The sequence below is a fragment of the Vicugna pacos genome, chromosome 1 (assembly GCF_048564905.1).
Source record: "Vicugna pacos chromosome 1, VicPac4, whole genome shotgun sequence".
NCBI classification, from domain to species: domain Eukaryota; kingdom Metazoa; phylum Chordata; class Mammalia; order Artiodactyla; family Camelidae; genus Vicugna; species Vicugna pacos.
In genome coordinates this window covers 102,693,801-102,707,953 of record NC_132987.1, presented here as the reverse complement: position 1 = coordinate 102,707,953, position 14,153 = coordinate 102,693,801, and the positions used below count along the sequence as shown (strand labels likewise).

The window sequence follows — 14,153 nt, the reverse complement described above, 5'->3', positions numbered from 1 at the left end:
CCAGATGAGCAAACGGAAGCTCAAAAAGATTTAGTGAAATGCTCTGGGTTGCATATAAGGGTCCATGCCTACATGTGAAGGTGGGTCTTCTGTCTACATGTCTAGTGCATTTTTCACAACATCACATCATCTTCTTTGAATGGTAAACACATTTTTAGCAAGTCAAGGGTAAATTTTTTGTGATTTAAATGGAGTATTTCCGCATGTTAGGGATTTTGTTTTACTATCAACCTGAAAGTATTAGAAGAATCCAACTACTCTTTGATCAAATGATCAACAGATTACTATAAATTAAAAGAATTTTATTCTCTTCATTTTCAGTTTTCATGTGTGTATCCTTTAGTAAAATAGTATTCAGCTGACTATATTGTTCATAAATGAACTAAGTACAATTGTGTACCCAGACTTTTTCAGATCCAGGAAGCTTTGATATGACATCTAAATTAATTTTTGGTACAGTTTTAGATGAATGAAATTGTGATTTCTAGAAATCACATTGAATAGACTTGTGGGTAAAATCTGAATTAAAGCTGAAGCTTAAAGCATCCTTCTCTAGAATCTATTTAAATAAGTTATAAACTAGTTATAAGCTAGTGAAAAAGCCACCAGCAGCAAAAAAGAAAAACAAGAAGAATAACCACAAAACAAAAATAAGAACACCACAACAAAAACAAAGTTCATGACATATGCTTTGTCCAATAGCAAGAATGTTATGAGGCTTAATGTGGCTCTTTTTTCTATCAATCACCTACAAACTGTCTCCTCCCCATCAGTGTTTCTGAAAAGAACTCAAAAACATCCTAATTTTCATTAATACTTTGCAATTTGCAGAAAAGCAGGTCATATTGGTGTCAGTTGCCCGAGAAAAAGGAGAAACTATCTCAGGACTAGTGAGCCCTAGTGGCCAGTGACAACTAGGGGATCTCAGTGGAGATGAGAGAAAACCACAGGGCCTTGTGATTTCTCATTGCTCCTCATCAACTTGTAGGAAATAGTATGCAGCGCAGTCAATGTCTCATGCAAATTCACAAGCAGAATAAACCCCCACATTAGTACAAGGGAACCTTGGCACAGGGTGTTTGACAAATTTGCAAAAGAGACAAGGGAATATGACCTGTCATTACAAACGTTGTATTTAGCCACCCATGAGTTCATTCTCTTCCCTCAACACCTTCCTCCATCCCCTCAGTTTACAGAAAAGGAAAAAAATATATATATATAGTATACACTCTTCAAACTGGAGTTCATAGAGATGCAAAGAGAATTCAGCTCCTCTATGGGAAAGCCATGGGAAAGAGCCTAAGCAGCACGGTCTAAGTGAACCAGAAACCAAATAAAAAGAAATAGCAGGGCAGCCATGCAAATATACCTCTGAAGGAAATAGGCAAGGGAGGGGAGGAGAAGAGAAAAGTATATAAAATGTTGCCCCCAAAATCTGACTCTTATCTAAAAGCAAATTCAACCAAAGGGAAGTTTTCTACAGTACTATTTATTATAAGATCAGTTAATAAGAAAGTAAGTTCAGGACAATAATAATTCAATAAGATAATAAAACATGAAATTAGATTAAAAGAGAAAAATTATAACTCAGAAAACCAACTGCAATCTGAATCAAGAGCATTATACAAATTAGCAGTAAATTAGAAGCAGCAGAGAACAAAAAAAAACACAGAGTTGAACATTGCATATAATTTAAATGCATGAGGGAGTTACAGATATGGTAATAATTAGGAGAAATATATAAATATAAAGACAGAACTAACAGAACCCAACCAAGAAAAACTGGACTCCAACCCCAGAAGACATCTAGTAAATTGAACAACCAAAACTTTCAAAATTTTAATAAAGGAATGTTCATTTTGAGAGGAAGGGGACATTGCATAAGGTACTCAACATTCCAAGAAAACTCAATTCAAAACAATCAATGCCAATTTATTTCCTATTGAACTTCAAGTATGAAAAAGGAATACTCTAGGCATTCAAGGAAATATAAAACATGTCACATACAAAAGTAAGGTATAGAATTAGCTTTAGCCATTTTCACAATTGTGTTCTGTGTCAGAAAACCAATATTAGAAAAGCATCTTCAGCATTCCAAGAAAAACAATTAACTTATGGTTGGCCCATGTACATAATCCTCAGTAAAGTATCATTCAAGTATAAAAGAAAGAGGAAGGTTTCTCACATATGAATGAACTCAGAGAATATAGACTCCATTAGCCCAAAAATAACACACACACAGAGAAAAACTGGTTGACGATGATGCACACACAATCAAAGATGAACGGAGCTGCCATAAAAGAGGGCTAGTTCAATACTTGAGTCCAGAGAATAGTGAAGAGATACCTGCAAGCTTCTGAGGGAAGGGTGATACCGCTCCACATTTTTATATATAAATTTTTCTTCAATTGTCAAAACAATTAAAGAACAATATCTAGAAATATCTAGTAAGCAAATCTCTGGGATTATAGTATCTAAGGAGTCTTATTGACAAAAATATTTAATAATATTTGAAGGCTTATTTTCCCTCCCTTTCTTATGACATGAGATACTTATAAAATAGTTCTCAGACCTTGCACAAAGAAGGATTACGGTCCTCTTGCAATACTTAAGGTATTCAGAGTCTTACCAATTAGGTATTAATGTGTCAAAATTATGTGAAAACTCAAAGGAAAGAAATATGCTAGCCTTGGAGATGAGCAAATGTGTATTTCATACAGCTCTGTCACGTTTGAACCATGCATCATAGGGTAAGTTAAGTGTTAATTGACTGGGGAATTTGGACACATTTTCAGAGAGAAAAATCATGCTTTGAATCTCCAGAAGTATTCCTAATGAGAAATATTGATTTTTCTTTTTTTATGTTAGTTCTTTTTTTAACTTAAACTTTATTCAAGAAATTTGTCCAATAAAAGCCTAGTCACAGGAAATTATTTAAAGATGAAAGGTATCGGGGGTTTCTCACATTGTGTTGCGTAGAGAAAGAAATGTCTTATAAATGCTCAGGGCCTTAATCTTTAGAGACTCTGCAATTCCTTCAGCTACTTAGGAAAGTCAGAGTTAAAATCACATATTGGTTGAGCAAATGAATAGATTATGTTTTGCACCATAATACTTAACCTTCTGATTCTTTTGATTCGATCATATTAACAAGAGCTTATGGACTCTTAATTTTCTTAGTTTTCCTACTTTTATCCTTTTGTTTATTATAGGCTAAAATCCTCATAATCTGTGGGTTCTGGCCAGCAGAAGTCCCACCGAGATGGAATGAATTACTCAACACTCTGTGGAAAAGTCAAGAGAGCGAGTAGGAGTCGGGAGCCAACTCCACGAGCCTCTCAAATCTCCCATATTTATTGAGTACAGTCAAAGGAGGAATGCAGGAATTTAGGGAAGGACAGGGTGGGATCACAATGAGTACAAAGGCTTTGTTTATTGTTGATGTTTGGCTCAAGATTAGAAGACCCTTTTTGTTTGTGTTGAGCCTTATCAGGGCGGAACGTATGAGAATCAGCTGCTTAACAACTTGGACTCAGGCGGCTGTTCCTGCCTTAGGTTGCCCCTCTCAGGGGATCTTACCTGTCATTGGCTAACCAGCCTTCTCACCTCTGAGTCTGCAGTTTTCTATAAGTTGTTTACCATTCCAGCCCAAGGCTGTTTTGCAGATAGAAGACTAACAGCAGGCACGCCCAGCGTTTATAGCTGGGGGCCTGGGTCATTGCTAAAACCTCAAGGCAGTTACTAAGCACATCTTCTTTAAGGAGATAAGCGGCTGGGATCTGTTACAATTTGTTAACCCAATCATGGGCTCCCACAGTAATCCTCCCTTAGGAATCTCTAAAAGTTCAAACTCTACCTACTCTATCTACCACTATCTTCAAGTCTCTTCCTACTTCATTATTCACTTAACTGGAATATGTCATTCTCATTACTGAAGGGTCACAATTTTGCTTTCCTCATTGAAAGCTTCATTAAGAGCATTAAGGATGCTTCCCTACCCAGAGCTATGGATATCTTCATTCACCATGCCAGATATTTGCTTCTACTTCTTTGTTTCTACTTCATTTAGATCATTCTGGATTTTATGGCTAAGTTTTTAAGTATATGTTTAAAATAAATGTTTTCCTCTGCTATAGATATTCAATTACGTTGACTTAAGTGGGGTAGGGAGGGGTTATTCTGTAACTTCTACATTCCTCAAAGATGAAAACTAATATCACAAGGACTTTAATCATATGCTTCCCTTTTCTTTCTCTCTTTCTTGTGCTCTCTCTCTGTATGTGTGTGTGTGTGTGTGTGTGTGTGTGTGTGTGTGTGTATAATGGGAAAATGCGGAAAACTATTAACTCATATGTCCTAAACATCTAACTCTGTCAAGTTAACATGGTTGATTCATTTATTTAAAAAATGTTAAAAGAATGACACAATTCAAATACAGTTGAAACCTCCTTGGTTGGTATTCCACTCCTATACTCTCCAATTCCCTTCCTACTTAGAAGCAATCACCACACTGAATTTTCTATTTATCAATCCTACATAAAATTTTATTACATACAACTGCATTACTAAACCAGTTATTTTCTTTTTTGACTTAAATAGTGTAACACTGCATATATCCTTCTGAAACTTGTTTCTTGGTTTTTTTTTACTGAAATATAACTGACTTATAATATTACTATTAGTTTCAGGTGTACAACATAGTAGTTTATTTCTAGTCTCGTAGCATTGTGGTCAGAAAATATGCTTGATTCTATTTCAATCTTCTTAAATTTAATGAGACTTGTTTTGTGGCCTAGCATGTGATCTGTCCTAGAAGAATATCCCATGTGCACTTGAAAAGAATATGTATTCTGTTGCTATTGGATGGAATGTTCTATCTATCTATCTATCTATCTATCTATCTATCTATCTATCTATCTATCATCTATCTATCTATCTATCTATCTATCTCTATCTGCTGGTGGGCAGGGCCAGATCCTGGGGTACAACATGTTTACATGTGTAAAAGTTTATTATTTCCAGAATGGTAAATACAGCTTCAGTTCTTGCACATTTAACTTGTGTATAATATTTTATTATATAAAAACAGTACAATTCATTTTCCTGTTGATGGACACAAGGTTTCTCTATTTTGTGGGGCTTAAAATAGTGTTGTAATGAGTATTGTCTCATTGCCTGCATCTAAGATAAATTTGGGCGTCAAATTGTATGTGTGTATTTTTTGGTAGCTATTACCAAATTGCTCTTCAGTATGATTATTTGAATCTTCTTTCTCACAAGTGATAAATGCCACTGCTTAAATATGGACTTAATTGTTGCTAGTATACTTGCAGCCAGTAACATTTCATTTTTTAATTTTAGTTGGAATTCCATAATTACTACTGAAGTTGACCATCTACTAAAAGTGTGCACGTATAGACATTTGTGTGCTTGTATTTTGTTCCTTTATTAGTTGTTTGTTTTTGTGTTTTTGTTAATTATCTGCTGTTTGTCATTTGTTAGTTAATTAGTAGAAATTCTGAATTCTGAAAAATGTTTTTCAGTTGTAAACTGTCAGAGTCCTCTGCATATATGCTCTGGTTCATCTCTGCATGCTGACTTTCCATGAATGTTGTACCTATACACAGGGAGAGCTGAAAGTAGGAGAATTAAAGTCCCAGAAACTATTCTCAACCAGTGAGTAAGGCTGTTTGGTGAATAAAAATTCCTGCTTCCTTGCCAATTAATTGGGAGAACTCTGAGGACTTTTCTTTCCGTCTCTCACATTCCCCAGCAGGATTATGTTCCTGAGGCCATGGTGGTTCCTGGTTTGATTACACAGCTTTTATTGGCTTCATTTCCCCCGACTTTTCATTTCCTAACTCCTCTTATGGACTTTCCTTGGCTTGCCTTCGAAATGCATTTGAGAAACTCATAAAATCTTTGTCTTAATTCTGTTCTGTTGTAGCCAAAGTAAAAGACACAATTTTTAAAAAAAAGGAAACAATTTACTTTGTGTCTTGAATTTTTACTATATTTTTGATATCTTTTTTAAAAAACTGTCAGTGTTATTATTGGCTAAATTTATCAATATTCTCCTCCCCTACTTCATCCTTTTATTTCTTAAAGCTTTAAAAAAAAAAAAACTCCTTTAGTATCCTATAACAGAAAAACATCTTTCCACATTTTCTTCAAATATTTTTCTATACTTTTTCTGTATATTTAATCCACCTGGAATTTATTTTCCTTCAGAGTGTGAGATAAGGATCTAATTTTATTTATTCCAAGATGAATAACCCACTGACCCACTGATCCTTTCTGTACCTATTGGTAACACTATCATTTTGATACATGAAGTTTCCATATACAAATCAAGTTGTTTGTGAGATCTTTATTATATTCCACTGAAAGATTTTTCTACTCCTGGACCAATATCACTCCCTCTTTATTATTATAACTGTGTAATGAGTTCTGTTATCTGATACGGTAAGTTCCATTTTATTTTAGTAACTTTTGAAAATTTCAAGACATATGATTTGCCCTTTTTCACATCAACCTGCTTATTTTATTTCAGTCTGTTCTTCATAAGTTTATGTCTTTTTTCAAGAAAGCCATTCTTCCACTAATTTATTTGAGCACATGAGATATAATTACTTAAGACATATAGTTTAAGGGGAATTTATAAATGCTGATTTCATTTCTGAACCTAAGTATATAATTTCTGGTTTTCCATCTTTTAAAACAAATTTTTGTATATATTTTCTAAGTAACTATATCTTCCTGGTTTTCCATCTTATATTGAATATATTATTACCCTGTACTTGGAGCAGAGCATGTAAACTCATTTTGCTCTCTTTTCCTTCCATTATATAAATTCAGAATCAATGTAACAAAGTTCTACTCAGTGTTCTGAAAGCAGTTGCATGTGTATCAGCTCTAATGAAGAAATCAGTGATTATACTTCCATCTTCTTGGCTCCCCGAATTTAAGGGTCAGTCCCCAGGCTCTAGTTAAATGGGAGGGCCTGGCCTATTAGAATCCTCTCCTAGAATATAAGTAAAATGAAGCTCTCCCACCTCCATCAGTGCTATTTCTCATTTACTGGGTAACGTGTTTAAGAATACAGTTAGTATGAATTCAGTTAAATAAAAAATACATATATATTCCATGACATATATTTATTTGCTTCTAATTGCTTTCAGCAAGGACTTCAGACAGCAACACATGGTTGTTTTCTTTCGAAAGTAAAGAAGAAGAAACGAAAGTGGCTATGGGTTATTCTAGCCCATTATAAAATGCCACAACTCCAGCTTATTAAGGGCTCTTGATCCAGAACTTCCTTATCTCTGGCCAGTTTTACTTGCCAGAACGAGACAAATTGGTTCACTTCAGAACAAGTTTGGTTTTATAATTATTAATTTTTAATTCTAAGCTCATGGTTTTTCAAAGTTTGGAAGTTCCAATGGTTAACTTTACTTTAACGATCGGAGAAGAGTCTTGATTTCCCCACAAAGCATAGGACTCCAGGTAGGAATGCGGTTATTGCAACCGGTCCTCATGTTATTATTGGTATGTTTAAAAAGATAAAGTTTAGGTCACCTGAGTATCTTCCCCACCCAGAATACTTCCTTAAAATACAATCAAACACTTAATTCCTCTCACAGCGGCTGCTCCCGTTCACTGATAATAGCGTGAGGCCATAAAAAGTAGGCATATAGCGCCTTGTTCAAGTGGACCTTCCTTTAGGTTAAATCAATACTAACTTACATTGCATAACTTCACATGGGTGAGATAATGAAGACTGCAATATCTGTGATTGCTTCAATAAAGAATTATATGCATACAGAGAGAGAGAAAGAAAGGGATACAGGGAGGCTGGGAAGAGAGAGGTATGTATTACTATATATGTTAGGCTTTATATATACCTGTGCATAAAAGTTACCTTAGAATGTCTACACCTACATAAAACAGGAAAAATCCCTCAGTTATGATGAGTCAGGGGGTAGAAGGTTGATCTGTTAGGAACTCTCTACAAATAGCGTGTGCGTGTGCCCAGTGACTAATCTACTACCATGAATTTCACATTTGTTCAGCTCTCAGAATGATAAAGTATCATTTTTGTTTACAACATGTATTTAATTTCATTCATCTCAACATCTGGCCTATTGAGGTGATTCACATTTACAACTCTAAGGACTCCTTCACTCACTAATATCTTCTTAAAGATTAACTGCGCTTACAACTCTACTCAATGTATAGAGACGTAATGTTGCCAAAGGGACATACACAACTCAGTTACACTGACTAGGAAGACCAGTGTGGACTTGTTGTTGTGTCACAAACCTTCTTTGAAAACTTGAGAGGTTTTGCTCTGCAGTTGGTGCCAGTTTCTCTGCTCTCTCAGAGTTCTTAGAGTGGCACCACCTTCAAAAGCCAAAAATGGGGTCAAAGCGAAGGGCAGTTTCAAGGCACCGTTCTCTCAGCACCTATGAGGTCATGTTTGCAGCTCTCTTTGTCATGTTGGTGGTGCTCTGTGCTGGTTTAATCGCAGTGTCCTGGCTGGGAATCAAGGGATCAGAAGGAGGTAAGTCCCATGGAGCTGGCCACGAAGGGTGCTCTCAGATGAATGTGCACACTTCAATCTCAGGAATCCTGCCAGTATATTGTATTCATTGCTGTGCTTTTGTGACAAGGTATTTATATTGCTTTCAGATGCTTCACCATAGTTTGCTTCATAGAATATTAAAGGAAAAAAAAAGTTGGTATATAATTTGGAATTTAATTCAGAATTCAAGCCTGAGACTAAGTTTTTGTTTGTTTGTTTGTTTGTTTTAATCCAATCCATTCAGCCACTTTGTATCTCTTGGGGGAGTGAGTAATTAATTTTTTATTTATTTATTTATTTATTTATTTATTTATTTATTTATTTATTTTTAATGGCGGTACTGGGGATTGAACCCAGGACTTGGTGGATGCCAAGCACGCACTCTACCATGAACTAAACTCTCCTTGCCAGATTAAGTTTTGAAAATAAAAAAATGGTAAGTTTCTCAATTTCAACATATAACAGAGTAGGTTCATAGCCCAGGGATCTGCTCTGATGTAAATCATAAACATATTCAAACATTATTCACTATAGAAGCTGATAAATAGGCCAAGTTAAAGAAAAATAATGTTCTTTATTTCCGGAGAATTGTATCTTCTTTCTCTTATTAGTACAACAATTCGAATTGCAACAATGTAAGGGAACTTGGATGTAATTGTGAACTTAAAAGATCTCAAGCTGCCTGAGTAGCAATTTGTGATTGACAGAAAAAAAATAAGTAAAGGTAACTATTATTTGGAGCTAAATTACCTGTACCAACTGCTTTCAAAGATCTTCAACTGTATTCTCTTGTTACAACAAATCTATGAGTTAGTTATTATTGTCACCATCGTTTGATATGTGAAAAATCAGTGACATATTTTAAGTAACTTGTTTAAATCTGAAACATGACTAGGTAGTGCAAACTAGACAATCCAACTTCAGAACTTGTGCCCTTATTTACCATTTACTCATTTATGGGATAATTTTTTAAATTAATGGCAGCATAGCAAAAACCTGGATTTATTTTTTCTCAGAAAATGTTTGCATTCTTTCAAAATGATGAATTATATATGGGCATATTAATTCCTTCTGAAAACTCACAGGGCCAAACCTTTTAATGTGAGTGATTTTGGTTTTACCAAGAAAATTCTCCGCCTTTGAGTTGGTTCTTTTCGCCAAGTAAATAAGTAAGTTTAAGTTAGAACATAATAAATGTAATTTATAGTTTTATAAAATAATTCCAATATAATCCCTGGTTTATTTAACTACTATAGCTATAAGCAAGGGGTCCATTTTAAAGAGAAAGAAGGCTTGTGGATATTTTATGTAATTATATGAACAATTAAATAAATTATAGAGGCTCCTGGAGACTTTTAGAAAAGTAGCTGCTGTGGTCTTACTTAAATGCTATGAATAACTTCAAGGATATGTAACCATTTGAAAGTCCATTAGAATCTTTGATGCCAGTGAAAATACAGAAGTTGATTATTTTACCAGTAAAATAGAAAATACTTATAAATATTAATATGATTTAATTGTGAACAACTGAATATAAAAAGGGATTTGAGATAAGTCTAGAATAGAACACCAGAGGACACAAGACATACTACTTTTAATACACACGTTTACTTTAATATACTTTTAACTCTTTTTATTGGAAATCATTTTAGACTTTTAAAAAAGCTGCAAAAATTGTTGAGTTCTTTTATAACCTTCATCCAGCTTCCCCTAATATCAATGTCTTGTATATACGTAGTACAATGGCCACAACCAAGAAATTAAAGCTGGTACAGTATTATTAACTGAACCACACACTTCATTCAGATTTCATCAGTTTTTCCACTAAAGTCCTTTACCTGTTCCGGATCCAGTGCAGATTCCTACATGGAATTTAGTTTTCATATTTCCTTAGTCTCCAATCCATGACAGTTTCTCAGTCTTTCCTTGCCTTTCATTTTTAAATACTCAAATCTTAATGTAATTTTGGTATTTAAAAAACAAAGGAAATAGTATAATAATAATATGTTACATCAATTGTGTAATGATAACTGTTCAGACTAAGTGTACGTTTATTGTTTAAAATATTAATTCTAATGTTCCTTCTGGACTAGGAGGTTTGTGTCAATATATGACAGATCATGGATTCTGAAATCAGTCAGTCCCTTGTCCAAATTCCAGATCTGTCACTTTTATCACCTTGGGAAATTTTCTTAGTGAATTTATGTCCCAATTTCCCCATCTGGGATAAGAAGAAATAACATGTTCTCATACCAGGTCAATGTATCATTATGACTACCTTTACTAATGATTTCATTATAGTGTGAGTTTCACCTGAAGCAATTCATTTTAAATATAAATATATATCAAAGAAAATATGCTGATAAAGGGATTGTATTGGACTTAATGGCACATTTAATTACTCATGTTTATATTCAACTTGTTAGCTTTTTTCTTACCTTTTTTCATATTGAGATAACAAATTGTCTGCAGCATTCTCAATAAGTTCTCCAGTAATGACAGTCTCCATCTAATGGCAAAAGGTCATACATACCAATTTTATAATTATTAGGATGAAAGAAGCAACTTCAAGGCGATGTTTCAAAGTAACACACACACTAAAATCTTCACAGCAAACCACATGTCGGAAACCAGCAGTGTCCCTGGATGCTAGGTGTTCAAGAAGTATCTGAAAGCAACTGCAAAACTTTTAATGGTACATTTCTCACCATGTTTCCCTGAATGAGTTCCCATAATTGGTGGAAGCTGATCATCCCTGTAACTTCCAATAGGAATCTCAATAATAAAGAAAACGGAAAAAAAAAAAAAAACTTGGAAGCTTGGAGTGTTGGTTAGACTTCAAAGAAAAGAAAAAAATGGGATAGAGAAGTTCATTTTTCAATCTTTTAAAACAACCAGATACCTAAAAATTAAAAAAATAAAAAGTAGCTGATTACAAAACATGATGACAATAGAGGGAAAAATAAGAACTCCAGGGCCAACACCTTAAGCCAGAACTTTATTTCCATGTCTTAACCGGCAGATACATATTCTCCTTTATTCATAATTCATATTTTCAGTGTTTTGTTTCTTATTAATTCATCTAGATGCAAAATTTGGGGAAAGTCATGAAACCAGAGGGACATTCAAAATAACATCTGGAGCTACATATAATCCTAATTTGCAAGACAAACTCTCAGTGGACTTCAAAGTTCTTGCTTTTGACATTCAGCAAATGGTAGGAGACCTTCTCTTTTCACCTAGTTTAAAATTTCATTGCATAGTTTTATTAACTACTTGCCAAAAGATATACAGATCCTGTTCTTTTTGAAACAATTAGTTAATAAATATAATATGCTTAGGATATTTGAAGGTATGAGACCATTATCACAGAGAAAGAAATTGCTCCAATCCAGTTCTAAGCAGAATATAAAGATTACTTTATTTACATTATTAAAGGAAATCTTAGATTTAATATACCTGTTTAAACTTTTCTGTTTTCAGATAGATGAGATCTTTCAATCAAGTAATCTGAAAAATGAGTATAAAAACTCAAGAGTTTTTCGATTTGAGTAAGTAAAGCTCAAAAATTTTAGCTAGATAGAAAGTACAGAATCACAAAATAGTGATCTTTTGTTAATACTTGTAAAAGAGCATCACTATTTTTAGGAGAAAATGGAACATGTTGAATTTTCAACATTTTTGTGAAGATTGGGAAAAGTGGGACAGTAGAAACTTCTGTATATGTAGCAAATAATACTAATAGCTCTAGAAAGTTGGTCCCATGCTAACATGTTTCTCCTGAGCTCAAGTCTTGCAGACACACAGGGACAAGGCTGAAGCTGATTAAATGCAGTTGCATAGAAGTGTGATGTTCAATGTACATCAAGTGGGAGCCATAGGGGACTCAAGGTCATTGGAGAATGCAAAGAGCCTCTCTTATAGAAAGGCTGATGATCTCTTATCTCAGATCAAAAACCACTGAACAAGGGAGCCTGGCACTGAAGACACTTGGTATACAGTCTTCACAAGAGTCCTGACATTAGCAAGAGTCCCTAGTTCTTAGTGACCAAATAGAGGTAAAGAGGTCAAGTCAAAAGTAAAGAGGTTATGTTTAGAAAAGCAATGACAGAAGGTCAAGTGAGGATTAGTTAATGGGCAGAAGGAAACTTTAGGGCTTGCCATTTCTTGTCGGAACAAAACATATCCACTCAGTGGAAGCCATAATGAAAAAGAGCACAAAGCTTCATCATTTTATACCAAAAAAAAGTCTCTTTTTCTCACCTACTTCTCTATCTTTATTTATCATCCTTTAATCCCACTGCATATTCGTGATGTCTTAGTGTCAGTAGCCAGTCAACCCTTCCCCCATCTACATGCAGTCTTCATTCCTGTCTACAATACAGAGGCTTCTACTCCCGTTTTCCAGGGATTAAAATCTCTGACAGCCTCTTTTACTGGCCTAGCTTTGGGTCTAGAAGGAGACATGTGGGCTCTCAGGAAAGGTTAGTATTATTATTATAGTTTGTTTTTCTTAAAGTGCTGTTTTGAACTACTTACTTAGCATTTATTCTGTGATGGCAGAACCATACATGCAAGAATTTATTTCACTTTAAGAGCTATTTAGCTACTTTGGAGTGAGTGGAACCAATTTCTCTTTTCCGGTTTTGGAGAAGATTCAGTGTGGAGAGCCATATTAAAGCATCAGTTCGCATTTAGTTCTCAAAGCTTGTAGTCTTCCTTAAGGAGAGGTATCGCGGGTACCTGCCTCACCCTCACTGGGCTCCGCCCAGTGAAATCCACGCAAAGCCCAGGATCTAGTGCAGAGTTTATTAGGATAGTTTTCCTAATGGAAGCCTTTGTTTCCTCCTGTTTACAACATGCTAGATAACTTTGCTTTTCTAAAAGTGGAAAATTTGCTGAATATAGACTTGTGTACAAGGTCTGGTGGTTTATCAAAACCCCAGCATTTTCTCTGATACTTTAAGTAATCTTTTATTTCTCTAGATGGTAAAATCATTTTATTTGAAACTATAAATTATTTGAGCTCAAGAATTATTTCTTTCCCTTCAGCTACCTAGGAGACCAATATAGAGCCTAAAACTTGATACATATTTTATAATGATTCTCAAATAATATACTTCATCAGTGTAGAGAGATTTTCACCTAGTTGTAGCTGAACTACTTTTAAATCAGAAGTGAGTTGTTACAGATGCAATGCAAGGAAATTTCATGAAAATGTCTGTAAGATAAATTACAGGTATGTGCTTTGGGAGACTGAGCAGAAAAGGATAAGAAAAGAAATTCAGAGGCAGGAAAGAAAGCAACTAGCAAATATCTAGGTTTACTTTAAATGGTTGCATGTACAATGACATACTCCACTCATAGAAGAAAGTGGCAGACGCCTATTAGCTTTAGAAGTTATTTTCATTTTAATCTCCAATTGATAAAATGAAAAAATGGAAATAGCTGAGTTCCCACTAACAATAGCTACACCAACTGTGAAAAATGCATCTAAAAATCCTTTAAAGCACCTATTCCCTTTTTTGTTACTGATTTTAATGAAAATCACACCCCATGCACGTGTATA

At 34.5% G+C, this 14,153-nt stretch overlaps 1 protein-coding gene across 1 annotated transcript in view; it reads left to right on the top strand.

The window, feature by feature from the left end:
- Positions 1-8,418: 8,418 nt before the first annotated feature.
- Positions 8,419-14,153, top strand: part of TMPRSS15 (transmembrane serine protease 15) — a 106,367-nt gene continuing 100,632 nt past the window's right edge. The window contains exons 1-3 of the mRNA XM_006216760.3: positions 8,419-8,563; positions 11,671-11,801; positions 12,068-12,135. Coding sequence (XP_006216822.2) covers positions 8,419-8,563; positions 11,671-11,801; positions 12,068-12,135 — 344 coding nt within the window. The remainder of the gene's footprint in view (positions 8,564-11,670; positions 11,802-12,067; positions 12,136-14,153) is intronic.